The 23,879-nt window shown below is 43.2% G+C and overlaps 2 protein-coding genes across 2 annotated transcripts; one reads left to right on the forward strand and one right to left on the reverse strand.

Annotated features, from left to right (window-relative positions):
- Positions 1-7,274: 7,274 nt before the first annotated feature.
- Positions 7,275-16,407, reverse strand: LOC146197205 (sesquipedalian-1-like). Its single transcript, XM_084598994.1, has 3 exons — positions 16,018-16,407; positions 13,896-14,140; positions 7,275-10,041 (listed from the first exon to the last, which is right to left on the reverse strand). Exons 2-3 carry the CDS (start codon positions 14,133-14,135, stop codon positions 9,535-9,537), a joined length of 747 nt encoding a protein of 248 aa, XP_084455120.1. The 5' UTR covers positions 14,136-14,140; positions 16,018-16,407; the 3' UTR covers positions 7,275-9,534.
- Positions 16,408-16,712: 305 nt separating this feature from the next.
- Positions 16,713-20,176, forward strand: LOC146197206 (uncharacterized). Its single transcript, XM_084598995.1, has 2 exons — positions 16,713-16,919; positions 18,074-20,176. Exons 1-2 carry the CDS (start codon positions 16,882-16,884, stop codon positions 20,097-20,099), a joined length of 2,064 nt encoding a protein of 687 aa, XP_084455121.1. The 5' UTR covers positions 16,713-16,881; the 3' UTR covers positions 20,100-20,176.
- Positions 20,177-23,879: the final 3,703 nt, after the last annotated feature.

Raw genomic sequence — 23,879 nt, forward strand, 5'->3', positions numbered from 1 at the left:
AACAGCCAATGGAGTTTGACGGATACTCTTGGCATGAATGCTATAGTGACAACACGTGGTGAAAGATGAGAAGGGTTTGACGACAGTTTAACTGGATTAACAGTTAAGTCATGGAAATCTGTTGACGCCATTGGCTGAGGAGTCTTGTCAGGGGCATCAGACTCTTTCTTTTTTATTGTGAAAGCAATACTACTTTCACTTTCAAGCCTTTGCGGTGCGACGGCGGTGCACATGAAATGACCTTTCGCATGACCTCTGTGTGACGTCACGCCTCAAAGCTGGGCGACCAACTCGCGGCGTTCGTGAGAGACGCCGGTACGCATGAACGGCGGCCTAACTTCCGCTCTCTCCGCCAGGAGCGCCACAGGTGTTATGACGTTATACAGCTGAATAAAGCGGCGACCGACTCGCGCCGTCCGTGAGAGACAGCGGTGCGCATGACTACGATGCCGCTTACTGCTAAGGCAGCTCCCATCACAGTCTAACCATAACAAGCATATCCATAAGCACCACCACCAGCCAAACATTAGCTGAACCTGGGCGTAGCCATGGGTATTGCTTTCGCAACCTACCGGGCTTAACCAAGCTAAGCCTCTGCCAATTTTTTTTTTCTTCATGAGTGGTGTGCGGTTAACTGAAAGTAAAGAAGAGGGGGGGGGGGGGGGGTACATTTTAATAGCTGCCGTGCTTTTGACCAAGAACATGGCTTATACCTGCATATTATACGGCTATTGATACAGCCCTTTGAAAGGTATGCCTTATGCTACATAGCAGCACCTGTGACATCTTGCGAATTGCTGGTACATGCGAAACAACCTCAGGTGGTCCGAATTAATACAGAGCCTTTCTTTCACTGCTTTCTCTCTCTTCTCTCATTCCTTCACCCCTCCTCTCAGGGCACTGTTTAGGTGTCCACCATGAGAAAGAGAGAAAGTGCACCTGGGTCAACTCTACCACACACTTGGGCAGTTGTGCTTGTACATCACAATAATGATGAAATCATGTTTAACTTGGGTTTGTGTTCAGGGAAAAGACTTATATACTGATGCAAATAAGGTATAGGAACTTGTCACTTCCTGCTCCACAATTTTTTGAGGAGCGTAAACATTTTGGCAGAGGTCTGCCCCTGGTTGGTAGGCAAATAGGGAAAAGAATGTGGTGGTGTTCTTTTTTTTTTTTTTTGGAGAGGTAACAGTATGTGTGCATAGCAGCATTGTTTTTTTTGTTTGTTTTTTTTAAGAGAGATATCTACCCATTCTGGTACAATATTTCATTATATGCAGTGTTTGCATTTGAGATTATACCATAGATTATTAATGCAGATGTTAAATTTCTGGTGCAGGTATAGTGCCTAGAATATACTGGCGCAGGTGACGCAATAAATGTATAGAGTGATAAAGTATGTGGCCACTATAAGACCTCTGTGTCCAGTAATGGCTTCATGCCTACCTGTAACCATTATGTGGTGATAGTTTCATACTTGTACTAAATTTAGTAATAGGTACACCATTTTTATGGGTGGTTACATTGTGAAAGTGTGTTGTTCAAATCGATGCCCACATGAAGGTAGTGGCAGGGTCTGTAGGTCTGTTAATGCATTGTAGGGCTTATGTGTCTAAGAATTTTGTATGGGAAATCTTTCATGCAAGCAAAAAGGAGCTGCTGGCATTTTATTTTGAAATTTGTTGAGTTGCATTACTAGAACATGCCTGTTTCTAAATATAAGCAGGAAACCCCTCTCCCAAATGATTACACTTTTTTTGGACTGCCTACTAAACAAATGCTCAATGTGACACAGTCTGCACTAATGCACTTGGAATTGAGTACGTTGTTTTGAGGACAACACCTTACTAGTCTTTTGGTTGCATAGGGTGTACATATGCATCTTAATTCATCATGGTAATGGCCCTGCCGCGATGGTACAGCGGTTAGGGCACGCGACCACTATGCAGAATCGAATCTCAGCCGCAGCGACGAAATTCGCTTTTGATGGGCGCTTTTTGATGGATAGGAAAAGCAAGGCACCCGTGTGCTGTGCGACGTCAGTGCACATTTAAGAATCCCAGGTGGTCGAAATTTCCGGAACCCTCCACCACGGCGTCTCTCATAACCCGAGTTGCTTTGGGACATAAACCCCATAAACTAAACCTAAACCATTAACTTCTGTGCCTCACTGCACTTATACCATGCTACCCTGAGTTCATAATTTGTAGAACAAAAACCATGCAAAACCCTTATTTTAAATTAAGAAATGCGATCGAATATAATTTACACAGTAGTAAAGATTCTATGATTACTATACTCTCTAATGCAATATTTGATCTCAGCTGTAAAGCATTTGTATGATATATAATTAGGCAAGAATTTGAGAGGTTCTTGTATGTATTTATGTGCAGAAGCCCTCTTTATATTTCTTACGAGCATAAGAGAAAGGGAAGAGCTCATGACTTATCTTTTCTGAGAAATTCTCTTACGTTTATGACTCTTTCACTCAAGAACACCGGCAATGGCACCAGCGGCGATGCGGCTCCACCACTGAAGTAGTACATAAGAGCTGTGCTCTTTAAACGATCAGAATTCTGCTGTATGTACTGCTCTGAGGAAAAGAGAGTGGTGGTCATGGAAGACATAAAATAAAAAACCGCGAAAACATCAGCCACACGAGGGCCAAGAAAGAGGTGATGCTTTGCAATGTTTGCTGTCAATATGCTGCACTAACTAGCCAAATTATTCATAGAAGAATGATAATGGAAGTATGCGATGTACTGCTCTCATAGCGTTGCACATTTCATTTGTTGAGTAGGGAATATGGCCCAGTATATTTTATTCAAACATTGTTGAGAGTGCCGAGTGTTTCATTCCTTGCGACATTAAGGGAATGAACTGTGTTGTTTTTATATTCTGAGCTAAGAAAAGAGTGTAAAACTAATTAATTGAATGAGAGTACATACAACTATCAGTAGTTTCTTTATCAAGGTAAAAAAACATTTCTGCTCTTATTTGGGCGGTAGTGTCAAAACAAAATGGCTGAGGCTTAGCTTGGTTAAGCTTGGTCAGATGCGAAGCATATTGATTGCTGAACTCGGCTTTCCATGGTTACACTTGGCTAAACTTTTCTTTCCTTGGTTACACATGCTTTTACGTTGCTCGTATCAGTGGAGCATCGTTGTCGCCAAGCCGCATGCCGAGCACGCTCCTTGGCCAAACGTTCTTCCCGCTCTTCTGGGCTCTCTGCAGCACGCCGCAGCCTTCGCTTTTCATTCCACCGCTCGGCTGCACTCCCTGGAGTCATCGCCACCTTTTGTGAGGGTCTACTGGAGGCGAGCGCAATCGTCTTCCCTTTATATATTAACCTGCGCTATACCACGTGGTCCGCACAGCGTGCAACCGCAGCCGACGGCGCGAGCCGGTCCCCGTCTCTCCTCTGTCATGACGTAAGCGTATCACGTTGTCCGCACGGCGTGCAACCGCAGCCGACAGCGCGAGCCGGTCCCCCGTCTCTCCTGTCGTGACGTCAGCGTATCACGTGGTGTGACGTCACCATACCACGTGGTCCGCACGGCGTGCAACCGCAGCCGACGGCGCGAGCCGGTCCCCCGTCTCTTCTCTGTCGTGACGTCAGCGTATCAAGTGGTGTGACGTCACCATACCACGTGGTCCGCACGGCGTGCAACTGCAGCCTACGGCGCGAGCTGGACCCCCGTCTCTCCTCTGTCGTGACGTCAGCGTATCACGTGGTGTGACATAGCATTCCACATTCTTTGCACGGCTGTAACCGTCACGAAGGGCTGTGGTTTACCTCTAGCAATATGCTTCGCATAAAAAACCTGTACTACCAACAAACAAGCCTAGTCCAGTGCTGCTCACATTTGGGTGTTTAATGAAGCACCACTCTTCCCACTGCAATCAGATTACGAACCAGGTAACTGGTTTACTTCCTCTTTGTGTTAAATATAGTTCCACTCTGTCTGCAACAGCGACATGTTCTCAGAGTATGTTTTCATGGTGGAACAAATATAATTGCTGGCCTGAAAAAAGAAAATTGCTCTACAATTTGTCTTTTACTTGCCAGAAACTTAGAAGTGTGACAAGAAGTGTCATGAGCATGAACTCGGCTCTTTCAGCACTGTTTTAGCATTACAACATGAGGTGTAGTGACATTGATATGTCCTGTGTGCACCTTTATTAATTACTGCACAACAGTCACGATCCCTCTCGGCTCTTCCCTGCCCACAGTACCTATCATGTGACAAGTGTGAAAGTTTCGCAACGGGCACTACTAACTCATTTTATTTGCTACTTTGATACCTTTTGCTTTAAGCTTTTATTAGCCATAACTGCATTACATTGTTGCATCGCCTGTACTGCTACTTCTGCATAAGGTGTAAAAGGAAAATAATGCTGTCGTTCCATATTAGTGAGGCCCAAATGCATTTTTTTTAGGCATGAGGTTGGACATCATTGACTTTGTGTTATACAAAGGCAAAATTATTTCTGTTATGGGTGTAGGTTGCATGGAAGCTTGCTTCAGTGAAAGGATCAAGTTGTTTCCGTGCTGTTTGCTGGTTTCTGTACTCTTACTATTCTGCATACAATACAAGCAGGACGAAGAGAAGTGAACCAACAAGAGTAATGCAGACAGATCCCGTTTCTAATGGTGCTCTTCATGCTTTTAACACTTAATTCTATACAATTTCCATTTTACCAAAATTTTGCTCAGCTTGATTTTGCGAGCAACTATGGCAGGGCAGCACGTCTGAAATAGTATGTGGCACTACGCAAATGTAAAGCAGTTTTCTTGAATCAACTGCAATCCTTTTCCTACAAAGATCTTGTCCTGTAGACTGTAACAATTTACTTGCTTATGTTGCAGTTAGATTCAGAATTGGGCGTCTTTTGTTTCCCAGTTATGGCACAAGCCGAGGATCTCGTCGCACGTCTGTATTCCCCTGTGGTCAGAAATATCACTAAAGGGCATTAATGAGTAAGTTCAAAGCAGGATGCAGTGGTGCATTGAATGCGTTAATTTTTAGTTGCACAGCTAATCTTTGATCACTGCTGGCAGTTTGCATTCGAAGCAATATTAAATTGAGCCAATTATTTATGAATGGTATGAAATTTCTTTCTGCTACCATTAGAACAGATATGCGACCAAACCCAACATTAGCTGCCATTCTTTTTTTTTCTGGCCAAAGCTTTCATCCCAGGGAACCCATGCACTCTGTGCAGCAGCCAAGCTTTCTGCGAGCCCAAACCATGCATTACAAAATGGTATGCACCCCTCTCAGCGAGCGTCACCACAGTAGCTAGGGCGCTCAACTACTGAACACAAGGACGTGGGATCAAATCCCGGCTGCTGTGGCCGCTTTTCAACGGATGCAAAAAGCAAGTCGCCCCTGGGTTGTGCTATGTTGGCGCACGTTAAAAAACCCCAAACGGTAAAATTTTCGGAACCCTCCACTACGGCGTCCCTCATAGCCAGAGTCGCTTTGACAGGTTAAGCCCCTCTCAAAGAGGTTCTTTCACTGAGTTGGGGCAGAGTGGTGCACCTATACTGTTCTGCTCATCAAACCGTACATCAAATTAAACAAAACTGATTGCAAAAGCAAGAATGTTGTGCTTAATTTTCAGTAGCACAGAGTCATTAGATGTGGACACCAATACTTGCTTGCACCATTTTTTGTTGAATGTGCCATTCAAGTATTACAATATTACAAAGAACACACACAACTTGGCAGAGCACACTTTTATCATTTTGCAAAAAAGTCATAATGGTACAGCTAATAGCTGAACTCCTGGATTTCCTTTGCAGACTCTCTTCAAGATAACACTGCATGGAGCTTATACATGTGAAAATCTGCACCTTGGTTCGTTCAGATAAGAAGTACATCAGTGAAAAATCTGTTGCAAAAAGTGCTTCCACATCACTACACAAGTGTGCGGCTAGGTTCCTTTTTTCAGTCATTGCAGCCCCACATTCAAAGATTTACTAATGCTTAATGAGTGTGCGACAAAGTTAACAGAGAAACCACCAGAAAGAATCCATTGAACTGTGTAGTTGGGTCTGTTCCGAGAGCAATTTTCCTTGCTCTGGATATTATTCCATTTGACAACTGTAGTTCATACTGTTGTGAAAAGTACTATAAGCACGAGGCAAGAGCAACTATAACAGTGAGGAAGGGGGGGGGGGGGGATGACGACCAACAGAGGTGAGGTCTGGAAGCATGCCCATATTTGCCACTCAGTGCATGCAAGCTGAGCAGTGGAGTATATATATAATCCTGTTATCCTGTTTGTAAAAGGTAACTTTGCAATGCTTAAGCCTTAGTAATACACCAGCTCAGTTAGTGCATAATTAATAATAATAATAATGTTAGTGCATAATTAAGTTGTGTTGTTGCTAAAAACAGCATATATATTTAATATACGCTGCATGCCTCCAGCTAACCAAACATGCACTTATGTTTAATTTGCACATAACTCGGAGCATTTTGGGCAGGTAATTTAAACTAGAAAAGGTCTGGATGGACACAAACATAAAAGTACAGCAGTGTTGCATATCTAAGCCATATCAAAATGTATAAATGCAACTGCAAATTTTACTTTTTCTTTTTTTCTTTTTTTTTTTTGAGGCCCTGAAATGTGGAGTGTCATCATGACAAGAAGGTTTGCTTCTGACACATTGTCTTGTGGGCATCCATTATATAAATCTGTGCTGTTTTGGAAGAATGACAGTGGACGGAAAACAAACACTAAATGGCTTGACCAGCACTTGAACATTACAGCACTCCATTCTCCTCTTTGTTCACATTTTTGAGGCAAAGGCAGCAATATTTTTTGCTTCCAAGAATGGTGCACAAAGCTTCGCCAAGACCACGTCATGATCAATGCAGGGAATACATGGATCATTGACTCTAAGCCTATCTGTAATAACTTTGCTAGCATAATGAACACAAAAGGTGCATGAAATTATGGACAATGTTAGTATTTGCAATTTGCTGCTCCATCATTCAGCAGCAAGAGATGCTGTGAAAAAAATGATAAAAGTAGTGCAACTTTGAAAGTGAAGCAATCTTGGATGCTTTTCTTTGGCCAATAATAAACAATCGCTGAATTAACTTGGGAGCACCAGAAAAGGAAGACTAGTATGCCAGCTCATAACATAAAATTAAAGTTGTTATATGTAAGGAAAAATAAAACAATATATATATATATATATATATATATATATATATATATATATATATATATATATATATATATATATATATATATATATATATATATATATATATATATATATATATATATATATATATATATATATAAAATGGAACCCTAGAGAGCTCTGCATTATCTCAGATATTCTCAGGATAAAGATTAAACAATGTATAAGAATAGTGTCATTATGCAGCCAAGCCTCATCACCGGCATATGCATGCATAGTTACCTCAATAAGGTTGAGGCTGTGAAGCACAGAAGAACAAGGAACAAAATTTATGCCTTCCACCATGCTTGGCCATCTAGTGGTTTGGGAGGCTACTCTCCCTATGGCCCCTCACGTGCACCCATGCATATCGCAACAAGCCAGTCTAAATTAAATTGAGTATATGACCAAAGCAAACACAATTTCTTCTAAAATTCTTTAGAGATATGCACACATTAAATACTTCATTTTAATTCCAAGAACTTCTGCCACACTCACTGGTAACAAAGAGACATATTTAAAAAAAATATATATAAAAGAACATGAAAGAGCAACTTCTTTCAAATTACATGTTTGCCTTATAGGCACATACAATAATGTTCAAAACCAATTTATCTCCACCTGACAGTTACTGTTACTGGAACGAAGTTATAAATTCTTGCATTTCTTTTCGCAGCTTGTATTACAATCCAAGGCCAGAAAAATTCCCACTACAATGAGGTCACTTGGCTGCTTGACACATTACTGTGCCAATCCCTATTTACTTATTCAAGTGCAATGTCCCAGACATAAATATTTGAACTGAAGGACGGCCATCTAAATAATGAGACAAATAGAGGCTATAATGAATAAATATCAACGGCTTTTCAATGTCATTACAATAATCTTTGGCTGCAGAGAATAAACAGGCATCTTGCTCTGCCACAAAACTCAATCAAATTTTCAAGAGTACTAAAGTTGCTGAAATGACTATAATATGCATCACCAGGAGGAGAAGAAAGTTGGATGGGCTAACCAGGATAACAACCCGGCTTTCTACCCTTCACATGAGAAAAAGGGATGAGGGAATAAAATGTGACGGAAAAACATAAAACAAACAGCAAAGTCATAGCCTACTGTACATCATGAGGAATTATCACAGCGCAGTGCACACACACACTGTGAGAAAAAAAATAGCAAACAAGCAGTTGGCACCTATTACATGCGACGCCAAAGATGGACATCTTTGTCACTGTCATGATGAAAATGCTCATGGAAGCAATCATCCCGTAATATACAGTGTGAATGCTTCTAGCTTCTCAACATTTACATCGCATCAAAATGTGACAGGATGTAAAATAATAAAATCTCACATCCTTTGGTGGGTCCACCACAAGAGGAAAGTCACATGCTTTTCAATACATCATTTCATGACAAAGCAGGATGGATGTGCTGAAGTGGCCAGTTAGCGAATACACTAGCCACTTCAAAATATGCATCTTATCAATTGTTTCTTGGCTTCTGTACAAACTAAACTGTATGTTAATTGCATCCACCATTCTATAAAAGACTGTTCCACTCGAGTTTCTTGCAAAAAATCGTTGACATTCCGGGCACATTCCCTCGCATTAAAATGTATGTTTTAATAACAACATTAATAGTATGCCACTAGTCTATGCACATCACTTAATTGCCAACTAGTATAGCGTGGCAGCTCTGGCAAGGCAAGACAAAAATGGTGAGTGAACATATACAAGAGTTGGTAAGGCATTGTGGAAGAAAAAAAAGAGAGAGGCAGCACTCGGAAAGTCTGGATGAAAGTAGAGGCAAACAAATGTAGCAACCTGTTTGCACACCTCTGCCTCCAACTGAAGTTTTCGAGCACGGTTTTTCTTCAAAAAGCGACAAGCCACACACGAAGAACCCGCTAGGTCACACTTAAGTGCTCACATTCAGTCTGATATGCTGCCTTGACCACGACAGTCAGGCATTGTTATATTGCACTGCGCATAAAAAAGTGCAAAATAACATTCACGCACAAAAAAGAAAAGAGAAAAGCTGTACTCTTCCTTGTGCTACACTTTCTTTTGTACAAAAATTTTTGTTTCTCTGCCAGAGAGAATATGATTGCACCGAGTGCCAGAACAACATGAAAAGGTGAGTTTAAAATAACCTGTTTTGGATAGTGCAAGTATTTAGCAAGAATTTAGGTGACAAGGAACTAACATTTGGCCATAATAGAGGAGGTTGTGGTGACTGCATGGCTTGCAAACATCGTGGATTTCATCAACATCAAGCATTGTTTAAATTTTAAATACAGTTAAAAATTCTCTCAGAACACACAACTGTCAAAGATCGATGAGCAAATCCAAGCCACGCTCTTTCTCTTCTTTCCGCTTTCGCTCTTCTATGAGCTTCCGAAACCGGATCCCATGACGCCGATGCAACTCAGTGAAGGTGTATTTCGTTGAAGAGCGTGATGATGCTGGCATGCTGGCCGCCATGCCAGTACCAGATTTGGGTACTTCACTCTCACTCGAATTGCAGCCGTCCTCTTTCCAGCGGTCAAAAGGGTTGAACCGTGCTGCACGACCGGAAGAAGTATCTCGCACACAGAGGCAACTGTCAGAGCGATTGCCGGGCAGCTGTCCCCCAATAAGCAAGGGCACCGTGTTGCCACACTTGGCAAGGCGCTCAGCTTCCGCTACTTGGCTGAGTTGGCGTTGAAGTTCAGCAACCATAAGTTTCATGTAGTCGTAAGAGGCACACGCCAGTGCTTTCATCCAGGCCTCCATTGACTCCTGCGTGTCGGCAGACAGCATGTACATCCGGTTGCCAGAGCCGTGGAACACAACCTGCCATACGGGGTCACAGAAGAGAGAGGGAAAGAGAGGTTGAAGCTCTGCTTAAAGAAATTCAATCAGTGCTGCACCTTTCTCCTGCCATGCTACAACCATTTGCTGGTTCCCTGTTAGCAAATGCTTGACCTGAAGCTGTGTCTGCACTCTCCTGAGTAGTTATTATTCAGAAGCTTGACGAAGGGGTGCACAAATCACAGCCCACTTCTGTCACATGAAGCTCAGGACATCGGCCCACTTTTTGCCAGAGCCACAGGTGCCCCAGCTCCTTACATCTATATGTAGTTATTCCCATGGTTGTTGTGAAGCTCGTGCTGCTTTCCAGTTGATGCACAACCCATGCAACAGAAGCCCCATGTTTGGATTTTTTATTTTTTTATAGGGTGTTAAGCAGTTATGATTGCTGGGGCTATCCAACCACCAGCGTCTGGCTATGTTGGTCACACAAGCCAAAAAAGGTGTATAGTGGAATCTCGTTGATACCTGCGATTCTTACGGAAATTAAAATTAAAACATATTATCCAAACAGGCTCCTAAAGGTCACGAATGAAACATACTGAGCACAGAACTTACTTTTATTATTCGGCTTTGAATGACCTGTCACTACAGGCTGGACTTTTTGCTTCTCAGCGTCCAGAGGCAAGTTTTTCTGAAACTCGTAGAAACCAGTCACAGTTTCGTCGCTTAGCTCCACACACTGGACAGAGCCGCGAAGAGAGACTAAAACTTGACAATCTACCACCTTGATAAACTCTCAGAGATGTTATTGGTGCCCAGCACCTCGGCAGGCTGCCTACATCAGCGCTGTGGGCGAAAGTGAGGGTGTTGCATGGCCTTATTAGAGATAAGTGGTGTGTCATTTGACCGCTAAAACATATTGAGTTGCTGCAGTTGGCACTTCGACATTTTGCATAATTATTTGGTATCTTTGACTATTTGCACAAGTAGTGAATAATAATACAATTATTTTTCTCATACTCTATATCGTTTCTATAGTATTCATCTTGTATTCAACTGTACCATTTCTATCAGATTCATTCTTGAAAAAAAAAAAAAAAAAGAAAAAAAAAGCCACATACTTGCATGCCCTATTTGTGACATTTGCTGTGACAACAAAAGGCTACAAAGGATATATATTTATTCATAGAGTTCAAAATGAGTCATTATTTCCCCATCACTCGATTCAAATTCTTGTCATTGATGATGATTTGGAGAGAATTACGAACCCCATGATCACTGCCTGCATTTGGATGCCATGCTCTAGACCCAGATGTCCAAAGACGAAAAGTACTTCACATCATCACAGTTTGGCTGTGGAAAAAAAGAAAAAAAAAGGCACGTGGTAGCGATACCTGCATTTCCTTTTATAGTGGGAGGTGCATCTGTGACACCCCTCGACACGGTGTCACCCTGTCAGCCAGAATACGAACCTAGAAACTCCTGGTCTGGTATGGTATATTGGGTTTGAACACCCCAAAACAACACAGCCTCTGAAGGACGCAATAGCGGAGGGCTCCGAATTGATTTCAGCCACCTGGGATTTTTGCTTCGCGCACTGATCACACAGCCTATGGGCACCTTGCATTTTGCCTCCTCCCAAACACAGCCACCGTGTCTGGGCTGCATTCCTGGGCCCAGCAGCTGAGTGCCCTAATCACCGAGTTACTGTGAGAGAGCAGAATCTTTTGCACCGCCACGCACATCTACAACAAGCTGTGCACTGTGGGAAACACAGAGGAAGATACATCGGCTATTTACACTGGCGAAGCTTCAATGTCTATGGCTATGCTGAAGCTGCAGGGTGCATGCGTGCTTATGCATAGGGGTTATAATCAGTGATAATGAAAGGCATGGTAATAGTGATGCCGTAAGTGGACACTTGAACCGTACCACAAAGGAAGGAAAAGGTGAAAGGGGCAGAGATTTAACATAGACAAAAAAAGACAACATTAATGCTGGCACTTGCAGTATCTTGCAATGTAAACAAGAATAAACAGAATGAAATTTGTGGTGTAATCTGTGCAATCCTCAGCTTACACCACTGCAGGAGGAGTGCATGCATGGTATTCAACGTGTTGATCTCATTCATATACCACAAACCACAAGAGGAAGGTCGTCACTAAAAAAGTCTTTATACTCCCATTTCATTGTCACTTGTAAACAGCGATCTGGCAGCAGTGATGATGTAGCAGGTACAGCATTTCTACTAAAAATCTTATTCTGCTCTCGGTGCAAGCATTTTTTTTTTTTTCAACTGTAATTGGTTTCTATTTAGCGTCACTCATTCCAGGTGAAGTCAGTGAGGCAAAACGAAGGAGAGAGGACTAGTATAGCATTTGCAAGCACTGTCTCAGGAGCATTATTCTCAATGTTCCTAAGGCAGTGAAGGTCCTCCAGAATTCATTTCAAAGCATGACGTGGTTTATAACATGCATTCGTCTGACAATATAGCTAGCATCTCCCACGCACATCTCTTTCCTGCGATCAGGTGACATCCATGAGCGCAACTTGTGCCTCGCTCTTGCTGCTCATTTCTTTTCCGTCAGCTGCGTCATGCAGTTGTAAGGACGCTGCTAAACACTTCAAAAGTTCCAATGTTTTCAACAAGTGTGTTTCTGGTCATTGTGTGAGGATTTGTGCCTTCATAACCTTTAACGTTTTCTTTTTGCACCTTTTTTACAATTCTTGCTTTCATCCTTGTGCTTTACTGTACACAAATTTTGCGCCAGTGTTTTAGCAATGCTATGTCGTTAATATCACGCTGCAAGCTAGCCATTACTGAGCAAGTGCCCGTGTGTAAGCATTTAAATTTGTGCATATCAGGGCAGAGCTTAGTTTTCAAGCATCTGCTAGTGCACAGCTTGCTTGCCTGTAACAAATCATATTTCAATCGTAATCCTTTCTTGAGGTATTTGAAAGTGGTCCACTGTTGCAGCAATTACTTGGGCAGACTTGATTGCTGCAACTTGCCTATTCTGTTGAATGTTTTATTTAGCATCTACTCTTTCAACTCCTCCTTGCCTGCACGAAGCAGCAATAGTCACTCAGCTGGGAAAGTAATTTCCTCGTAGCATGGATGGACAGACAAAAGTCGAAATTTACCTGTAAATACACTACTACAATAAAATCTAATAAAAGCAGTGTTTCAAAGGAAGTAGCTGCTTTGTGATTTGGAAACTGTCAGCAACTGACAATAGCCATAATGCGTGTGCAGAATCTTTCCTTTTAAGCATAAAACATCTGCTCTGGAGGCTCCGACATTTGGTTGCTTGTCAATCCCAAGGTCATGGATCTAAACCCAGTTGCAGTGATCATTTCAATGTAGGTAGAATAAAAAAAAAAATTCCTATTGCACAGCACACCCCAGGTGAAGAGTCCAAAGCAAATTGAGTTCATCCACAGCCCTCCACTGCAGTGTCCCTCACAGACCACATGTTGTTTCACCCCGCAATTTGCAATTTACATATGCCCTCAGCCCTGCCATGGTGGTACAGTGGTAGGATGCCCGACTACTGTGCCGAAGTACGTGGGTTCGATCCCGACCACCGGCGGCTGCATTTCGGTGGAGGCTAAACGAAGAGGCGTCCGTGTGCTGTGCAATGTCAGTGCACGTTAAAAGTCCTCAGGTGGTCGAAATCACTCCGTAGCCCTCCACTGCGGCTCCTCTTTCTCTCAACTTTCACTACTACCTTCCTCCTTTCCCTTACAGCGCAGCTCAGGTGTCCACAGAAACAAGTGACAGATACTGTGCCTTTCCCTTCCTGTGAACCAATTATTATTATTATTTATTTGCAATGCCCTTTAGTTCATTCCTTTTTGTACCAGACAGGTTTCGAGGGAAGTCTGCATACCTTGAAGGCAAACATCTCTTCATTTTCGGCCAGTTCCACGGTGCAACCTTCCAAGATGACTACACCCAGAGGCTCTCTGTCAGTTTTCTTCTCGAAGTAAAACAGAAGGTTCCCTTTGAGGAGGAACCAGCGCTTTTGATAGGCACGGTTGACTTCACCACGCTTGTGCAGCCAGCCTTCCCGGTCAACGGTACTCTGGCTCAGTGCAAAGCTCACCAAGTTCCTTTCGTTGATCTTCATAGCCCCTGCACAGGGTAATAATTGAAGCATATGAAGGGAAAAGAAAAGATCTTTTCTGACGGGTGGATAGCAATGTCAAAGCAAGCCATCTAGGAGCTGCCTACCATAATAGCGTCATTGTTTCTGTTATATAAAATGTAGGACAAATGAAGACAAACATAACCCCATAAAAGAAATAGTTTCCCATTCACTGCACCCATTAAAATGGATAATAGCTACTGTATGTTAGCGATAAGCAGTGAGGCCTGCAGATGGAGTAGTGAGAACAGATTTCATTACCTCCTGGGGTTTTTTCCAGCAAAAGGTTTGGCAACAATATGTAGGCAGTGACAGTATGACTATGTTAGAAGCCTTTTAATTGCCTTCAGTACCTTTAAATATCGATATGCTTTGCACTGTGGTGTTACGTTGAAACACCACGTTATGAGAAAAAATGCACTTTAGACTGGAGATTACATGTAGGGTTTTATGGCCCAAAATGACATCAACCACAAGAGATGCCGTAGTGGAGGGCTCCACTTATTTGATTACATTTACCGGCATCGCACAATACGCAGCCACCTTGTTTTGCTTCCATTGACACAAAGCTACCACTACCTGGATCAGACCTGCATCCTTGGGCTCAGCAGCTGAGTGCCCTAACCACTGAGCCACTGCAGAGGGGCAGTCCAGTTTGAAAAAGTCATAACCAGAAATTTTGACTTGAAAATGGGTAGCAGCACATTGAAATTTCTGGTGTGACAAATTTAATTAAGAGTTGGGCTACTCAAGGCAAATTATGGGTATGTGCACAAGACAGAGAGATACAGCGACAAAATGTCAATTACTGCTCACAGCTTCATTTTGTCCCTGGTTATAAGGATGCCGCCCGAGGACAGTGTAGTCTGATTATCCTATGTAAAATTGATTCTCTGGATTCTTGGGTATGTTATTATCCAGTAGCCAGAAATCCGTTTCAGACAAGAAAAGTCTAATTTAAACATTTTTGCCACTTCTTCAAAACTTCTGACGTTCACACCAAGAATGGCTAGGTTGCCATTGCATCAGAGTGAATGGCAGTGTAGCATAACCCCTCAGGTTTACGCAAAAAATATGGTGCAGACGCCTGGAAGTTCTTTTTGTTCTTTCCTAGTTTATAAAACCTTTGTTGCTGATGACAGAGGTCTTTGTTAGAATACAGCCAACTCCACTTTGTTCTGCACTTAATGACAGCTGTAGATATTCTACACACTATTAAAGGTGGAGCTTAGGTGTCCTCCAAGTTTGTTTTTTTACCAGGCTGATATCACAGCATCACAATTGTCTTGAGTGTTTGCTGCAGCTACCACAATCACTCAATGGCACTGATGGATGTTCTTCAGGCAAAAAATCATTGCCCCAAGTTCACAACATGCTGATGTATTGCAAGCTGCAGAATAGCACAATCGGATCTTAAATTTGCGCATGTGTCTATGAACCATATAACGCATCACACACTGTAAAACCCATACACCTAACAGCGGCACACTCCACATGTGTGTTTAGCAGTCATTCACATTTGCAGTGATTTCTCTCCATAACGTCTACCTATGCTACCTTCAACCAAATGAAATTTCTCTAAAGAAAGGCCCGGCCAGTTTTGTTTGGCAGATAAAGCACCTTTTTGATCATGTCAAATTTCTTGCGCAGCAAATCGACCAAAGTGGAATTTGGTCCAAAGATGCCTCATCAAATTAGTCCATGTCCCCAAGACTCGTTTTCTATCTAGCGTTTCCTCCACACTGAGAAACCAAAGCGCACCAGTTAATATTACCGCTCATCGGGCGATAATTTTCCGTCACAACGCTGCACCTACTTGTCTGAGACAAACGCATCACACAGCGACGTCAATTTCATCGCTCACCTCGCTAGTTGCGCAGCCCTGACGACAGAACATCGGTAGAAATATGAAGCAGCAACCAAACGCTGTCACTCACAGCGAGAGCACGTTATGAACGAACTACGCGCTAGCAGAAAATTCAAGAAAACATTAGAACAGCGACAGTCGGACAAATGATATGGCACACCCACGGAAGCAGGTGCCCATCGGTGTTGCCAGTGCTAGCAAGCCACAGAAAATTGAGAAAGTTTGAAGACGCCCAGTGTAAAGATAATAATGTGCGAGGACCAAGGAAAGGATAGATTACTGTAGCGATATTAGAGAATTCGGAGAATGCTACACAGAAGAGGAAAGCAAGAAACAACAGATTGCGTGACGCTGGAGCTTTCGAGATGGGCGCGACTTTGGCCCCGCTTTGGCTGTGGATCGTTTGTCAACTAGCGAGATAAAAAAATAATTAGACGTATATTTTATCTATTTGTTTTAATAAGTAAACTTAAAATAATAATAATAATAATAATAATAATAATAATAATAATAATAATAATAATAATAATAATAATAATAATAATAATAATAATAATAATAATAATAATAATAATAATAATAATAATAATAATAATAATAATAATACAATAATGACTATAAATTGAATTTTGAGAGCAAACAAAGCGAACGGCGCATACGAGCACTGCGGCACTGCGGGATCCAACCTTGATCCAACTGCATAAACAACAACAGCGCGCGAAGCGCGGGCATGGCGCGGGCGAACAGAGCGGGCAAACTTAACGAGACGTAATTGTACCCAGTAAGGGTTTAAGTTATCGCCTTTATAGAAGTAGCTGATGCATTCCTTGCGGGTCCTGCGATGTCTGCAGTGAGAGCAGCATGAAGATGTCTGCAAATGAACTAGTCGTCGCCCTGAGGTAAAACGCTTGTGACGCTTGCTTGTGCTGTATGTTGATTTGATTTGGTTTGAGGGGTTTAACGTCCCAAAGCGACTCGGGCTATGAGAGACGCCGTAGTGGAGGACTCCGGAAATTTCGACCACCTGGGGTTCTTTAACGTGCACTGACATCGCACAGCACACGGGCGCCTTCCTTTTCGCCTCCATCGAAAAGCGGCCGCCGAGGCCGGCTTGTGCTGTACTTGTGCTGTATGTATATGCTTACTGCTCTCTCTTGTTACCGCTATAAATCTTTGCTTTATGGAATGGTACGGCTCGTGCAGCCGCCCTACAAGCAGCGTCTTTTTTTTTTTTTTTTTTTTTTTTTTTTTTTCTGAAGAAGAACGTGCAAGGCATCACTTTTGCAAAAGCAGGGGTTGTGGTCAGATCGATGTGGTCAGATCGACGCTTGATGTTTGTTTGTTTGTTGTTTGTGGGGTTTAACGTCCCAAAGCAACTTAGACTATGAGAGACGCCGTAGTGGAGTACTCCGGAAATTTCGAACACCTAGGGTTCTTTAACGTGCGCTGACATCGCACAGCACACGGGCGTCTTGCTTGTCACCTCCACTGAAAAGCTGCCGCCGAGGCCGGGATTCGATTCCGCTTCCTTGGGAACAGTAGTCGAGCGCCGTAACCACTGCGCCACCCCGGCGGGGTCAATGTTTAGTATATCAAAAGGGGATAGAGGTATATATGCATGTACCGGACCTTGAAAATCCGGCCCTTACAAATACTAGATGGGGTCCCTAGTACGGGACCCCAGTGGCACTTCCTACTTGGATGTCGCTCCTGGCACAACTTCATGTTTGACATAGCACAAGAGGAGGTGATTGATTGATTTTTGACAGATTTTCATTTGTCAACTTATGCTTGCTTGTGCCTTGAGGTATTGTAACTTGGTGCAGGTGCCCTTAAATAATGCTATTTGTTCTCGTGGGCACGGCTACCTTTAGTGCATTTAAGCTTTCATGGTCTTACTGTCCTTGGACAATAGGTGGGATGTGTCTGGAGGGAACAAGTGTGCAAACGAAAACAAGCTCTCTTTAGATAAAGTTTGCTGGGGCTGTCTGCTATCAAGGTAACAGCGTACATCGTTCTCTCATTCTCATTTCTATTTTTGCATGCTTCGCAGGAAGAACCAGCCTGGCACCTTCGGCTTGGGCCTCCTTCCAGTAGACATGCAAAAAATCTCCAAGAACCTGACAACAGAGCAGTTGGTGTCCAGGTTCAAAGAGCAACGTAGCTATGTTGATGATGATGCAATTTCTGCCATAAGTGATGCTCTTGCTCGAGTCTGGTTGCCAGTAATTTCAGAAGAAGAAATCCGTGATACCTTGGCTGGAGCGCTGACAGTTTGCAAAAGTCCGCTGTGTTCGAATTCATTACAAAAGCAAACTGTACAATCATTGCAAAAGCCGGAATCTCTGAGCACACGGCATCCCACATCACCTGGTGGTAAGGAATCGCAGTCGAAGACAACACAGAAGCGGCGCCTTAGAAGTTCGTCACCAAAGGACAACGAAGCCTACCAAAAGCAGCATGATCGCAGCTTGCGAACTTCAAGTGCTTGCAAACGCAATGAAGATGTGTCGAACGTACATGCTTCGTCACCTCAAGACTTCTACCGGCAAACAGCTGTGCAAGCACTCAATCCAGTTGTTGAAATGGATCAGCTGACACTCGAAGAGCTGTCGTTCTACTGTTCTGGACACCAGCAGTCGCCTGTTCGAAAACGGGCACCAAATAGATTCAGTGAGAACGGCAATACATCTCGGCTCAACGAAGAACCTTGCAGTTTACCATTGCCCGCAGCTGGTTCTGCTAGCTCTGAACAGCACGAGGAGGTATCTTCGGTTGGTCCTGGTGAACCACCAGAAACAGCAGCTTCAGATAGCAGTACAATAGACATAGATGAAGCACTGGACAATCGAGCACATGCAAGCATTGATGAGGAACTTCAGGAGAAGGATGAGGACTCTCCATCACTTCTAGCTTCTCCCCCTAGGAGACACCTGTGCGACACTGCTGCCATTTATTTTGACACAAATGAAGCAGCCCCACAAAATGCCAGTGAACCTGTCTTACGAGGGACTGTCAGCCCGAGTGAAACTCGGCAGGACGTTCACACACGTCCTTCTCCTGTTCACCTGAGCTCATATTCTGTCGGCAAAGCAACCACATCAATAGTCGATGCACAGAGTAAGTCAACAAATACCAGAACATACTTGAAGCCATCCCAACAGGATGAACCGTTGCCAATGAAACGGCCTCGGCAGCGGTTCACGGCACTGGAAGAAGAAGCCATCGTCTATGGTGTGATGAAATATGGCCACGGAAGCTGGAAAGAGATACATTATGATGGCATGTTCAATGAACGCCGGACGACTGAGCTCAGCGATAAGTACAGGAACTTGGAGAGGTACAACCACCTCCCTCGTGTCGTGCAGCGAGTAAAAGCGAAGCTAGCGACGGGCGTGAACCCATTTAAGGAGCTGCGCTCCATTAGGAGGCAGAAACAGCAGCGAGGTAGTTCAGAAGAGCCAACCAAACCTAGCTCAATGGATTCCTTGAGCTCTTCTGTTGCCAACGGCTGCCTTGCAACCTCATCTGAGGATGCTGAAGAAGCGTCTGGCAAGCTACAGGAAGCCAATAAACCGTCTGCGCACCCTGCATTGATTGGCATGCTCGTGTCACCAGACGATGACGACGACGACGGCTTCTCCTCTCCGAAAGAGCCAACCAGCTCAAAAGAGCCGACTAGGACGCCAGGGGCAAATAGCTCACATACAGCCGTTCCGACGTCTGCTAAACTGCCGTCATCTGATGCGAAATTCTTGGCTTCTGAGACGGACACCTGTGGACAGGTCCCTTTGCTTTTAGAGGCCAAAGAAAAACAGAGGCGGGTGCCTTTTACGCCACTGGAAACAGAGGCACTGGTCAGTGGCTACATGAAATATGGAAAAGGCAGCTGGGCCCGAATCTTGGCCGAAGGTGGCTTCATTGGGAGGACAAGCATCCAGTTGAGTGACAAGTTTAGGAACCTCCGGCAGTATCGTCATCTTCATACTGTAATGGAAACTGTTAAGGTGAAGCTCTCTCGTGGCGAGGACCCATTGTGGGAGCTGCGAAAAGTATCTAGTTCCCACTGGAAACGGTGACAGCCACATTTTTGGGATGTGGCGCAGATTATATTGTATGAAAGGTTCGCAATACTAGAAAATTGTTATTATCTGCACAGCTTTTAGATTCGACTTATTTTTATTTTTCGACGGAGGAACCCTGTTGGGAACTTGCCATAGGGAATTTTAATTTGTGTTTATAATGTAAACTGATTTTAATAGAAATTGAATGCTTTTGTCCAAAGTGTGCTATGACCATTAAAATTGAGTGTAATGTTATATAAACGTACTTCATCTTTTTGTAATGCTTTGGATAGCATTTTAATTGGACAAAGACACTTCCCAGTGTGAGTTATAGATAATGGACAAAGCGCAGGCTTGTGACACAGCTTATTTGCACGCATTGACTCTACAACTGTGCATGCATTGCATGTGTGAACATATAAAATTACTCGAGTTGATCTTTATTTACTGCTTCCGCATTGCTTTTGTCTCGCCATGGTGTTTCAGTGGCTTTGGTTTTTGGCTGCTAATCCCGAAGTCATGGGTTTGATCCTAGTTGTGGCAGCCATATTCCAATGGAGGCAAGATACAGGAAAATGTTTTTGCACTGTGCATTGTCTGCGTGCATAAGGAACTTCAGGCAATTTAAGTTAACCTTACTTCATCGTCACTTGGCAGCAGCGACGACCAGCAGCGGATTGCGCCTAAGCCCACCCTTTTCCTTACTGCAGATTTCCATTCACGCAGCTGCTAGTTCACCCAAGCCCGAACCACTTCTTAGTGACTACCACATGGCTAGTCAAGCCCGGCTATATCTGGAAGCCTGCTAGTCGGTGGACTTTGCTATCTGCAGTAGCGATCGACTTCTATGTCACGAAAGAAGAGTATGAAACAACGCTGAGCCCCATACAGTCCTCACTTGGCAGCAGCGACGACCAGCAGCGGACTGCGCCTAAGCTTATCCCTTTTCCTTGCTGCAGATTTCCACCCACGCAGCTGCTAGTTCACCCAAGCCGGAACCGCTTCTTCGTGACTACCTTGGGCTAGTCAAGCCCGTCTATCTCTGGAAGCCTGCTCGTCGGACTTTGCTATCTGCAGTAGCGATCAACTTCTACGTTACGAAAGGAGAGTTTAAAACAATGCTGAGCCCCGATACAGTCCTCACTTGGCAGCAGCGACGACCAGCAGTGGACTGCGCCTAAGCCCATCCGTTTTCCTTGCTGCAGGTTGGTAGCAAACGTTACTACTTGTAGCATCTTGCGTGCACTTACGTCGTCACTGCTACCAATTTTAGGTTTTTTGTGACCTGTACGAAAGATATCTAAAGAATTCAAGTCTGAATTTTCCAAAAAAGGGGAATTGCGACAAGAAATAAAAGTATCCCGGGAAGCATTTGAAAGAAAGATGCGAACTGATGTTCGTGAACTTCGCAACGAACAAAAGAACATTCGAGCGTCTTGAAAACTCTCAGGTCGACATTGATTACCTGAAAAAAAGGCTAGACACTGAGATAGCAAAGAATGCCAAGCTGAGAGATGAAAACAATGAACTTCAGGTTAAATGTGAAACGCTGGGAAAAAAGAACCAAGAGCTTGAGAAACAGCTTGTACATCTCGAACAATATTCCAGAAGCTGCAACCCTGTGATTAAAGGTATTGAAAATCGCTCAGAAAACGTCACTGACATCTCTTAGGTTGGCACTGCAATTAAGGAACCAATCAGTGAAACCGACATTGAAACCTGCCATCGTGTGCCTGTATGGAATTCCACTGGAACTAACATCATTGTCAAATTTAATTCCAGAGCGATGCGTGACCAAGTTTTAAAGACGGCAAAAAAGCTTAGGCTAACTAACGAAGATGCCGGGATAGATAGCAAGGACCCCATATACATTAACGAGCATCTGTGCCCCACTCTGAAACTTCTTTTGGGGAAGGCCATCAAAAACAAGCTTGAATTCCAGTGGAAAGCTGTATGGACATTCAATGGCGGGATATATGCAAAGAAAACTGAAACCTCGCCAATGGTGCACATTGCTGACGAGAACGACCTTAAAAAGATATGTTAAGTGTCGCCCTAATGTTCCGGTGTCACTGCAGTTTTTGTTGAGAAGGTTGAGATGGCTTACCACGACTTTAGTGTCCTTGAATGCATCAAGCTCTGAAATTAACGTTAAAGATGCATCTGTTCTGCAACTAAATGCGCTCTCGGTTGCTAATAAAATAGATCACATAGATCAATTTTTAGGACAGTTTTCTTTCGAATACAATGCTATAATGATTACAGAAACATGGTACAATAATGGTTGTCAAATGCTTGAACTTGATGACAAAACGTTTTCTAAATCTTACTAATCAGTGAGGAAGTGGCGTCGCCTCATACATTGCAGCAACTCAAAACTATTTCTTGGTACCGAGTTTCTCTCGGGTTACTGATGATTATGAGATTTTAACCCTTCAGCAGCATTTGGAAACCATCGTTGTAGTATATCATCCACCACATGGAAATGTCCGACTATTCCTGTCGTTCTTTGAGAGCCTTCTGGATTACGTTTCTATCAATAACTTTCACTTGATATGTGGTGGTGATTTTAATATAAACGTGTTAGAAAGCACCAGTGCTGTAGTTGATCTCAACATCATGCTTAATTTCTGTGGATTTCAAAACGTCAACTCTCATAAATTTTACTGCATCAATCCTTGATTTACTTATTACAAATATTGACACATCTGTTTGTCACTTCGGTACCATAGCGTCGGACATCAGCGACCACTGTCCCATTTTTACGATCTATGTTACGAAACAAGCACACAAAAAGATGCGCCCTGAGCCCATTCAAATTCAGTGTGTATCTGAAACGGCTCTGGAATCCTTTAAACAAGAAATATCCCAGCATGATTGGTCGTTTGTATCGCGAATACAAAATGTAGATGATGCCTATGCCAAGTTCCTAGAAGCATTCACATGCATTTATGCTAAGCATTTCCCAATGAAAATTCTTAAACCATCCAAAAAAAATTAGAAAACCATGGGTGACTCAGTTTCACTTAGAAACAATAAAAACGAAAAATGAACTTCATTATGCATTTCTTTGCAATCAATCTCCGGTGGCATTGCAGGAATTTAAAACACACGGAAATTAATTAAACAGCGAACCAAGGCGAGTGAGAAAAGCTTACTGCTATCAAAATGTCTTGGGTGATATAAAAAGCAAAGAACCGGACGCTGCGTGGAAGGTGACCACCTGTGTACTAGGGTGTGAAAGAAAGCATTTGGAACCTGAAAAGATAACAATCAATGACCGAGATATTGCTGGCCAAGAACTGGCGAATACTTTCAACACTCACTTTTTAGATAATACTTCAACTCCCACTGATATGTGTTTTTCTAATAATGCAGACCAGAAATTATGTGAAAGCTTGTTTCTTGCACCTACGGATGCACGTGAAATCACTGAAATATTCATGACTAAAGACCTATAGGGCTGAAACGTGGAGGCTAACCAAGAGGGTTCTACTTAAGTTGAGGACAACCCAGAGGGCTATGGAACGAAAAATGGTAGGGGTAACATTAAGAGATGGGAAGCGTGCAGAATGGGTCAGAGAAATAACTCAAGTTACCGACATTCTAGTGGAAATTAAGAAAAAGAAATGGACATGGGCAGGACATGTAGTGCGAAGAGAGAATAACCAATGATCGCTTAGGGTAACAAGCTGGATTCCAAGGGAAGGACAGCGTAGCAGGGGCCGGCAGAAAGTTAGGTGGGCGGATGAGGTTAAGAAGTTCGCAGGGGTCAAGTGGATGCAGCTAGCACAG

This window comes from Amblyomma maculatum, chromosome 3 (genome assembly GCF_055883805.1).
Source record: "Amblyomma maculatum isolate TAMU_Amacu chromosome 3, ASM5588380v1, whole genome shotgun sequence".
Lineage (NCBI taxonomy): Eukaryota > Metazoa > Arthropoda > Arachnida > Ixodida > Ixodidae > Amblyomma > Amblyomma maculatum.

Coding starts and splice junctions, on each gene's coding strand:
- LOC146197206 (XM_084598995.1), top strand. CDS start 16,882: ATGAAGATGTCTGCAAATGAACTAGTCGTCGCCCTGAG. Junction 16,920..18,073: donor GAACTAGTCGTCGCCCTGAG/GTAAAACGCTTG, acceptor CATGCTTCGCAG/GAAGAACCAGCCTGGCACCT.
- LOC146197205 (XM_084598994.1), bottom strand. CDS start 14,135: ATGAAGATCAACGAAAGGAACTTGGTGAGCTTTGCACTGAGCCAGAGT. Junction 10,042..13,895: donor AAGAGATGTTTGCCTTCAAG/GTATGCAGACTT, acceptor CCCGTATGGCAG/GTTGTGTTCCACGGCTCTGG.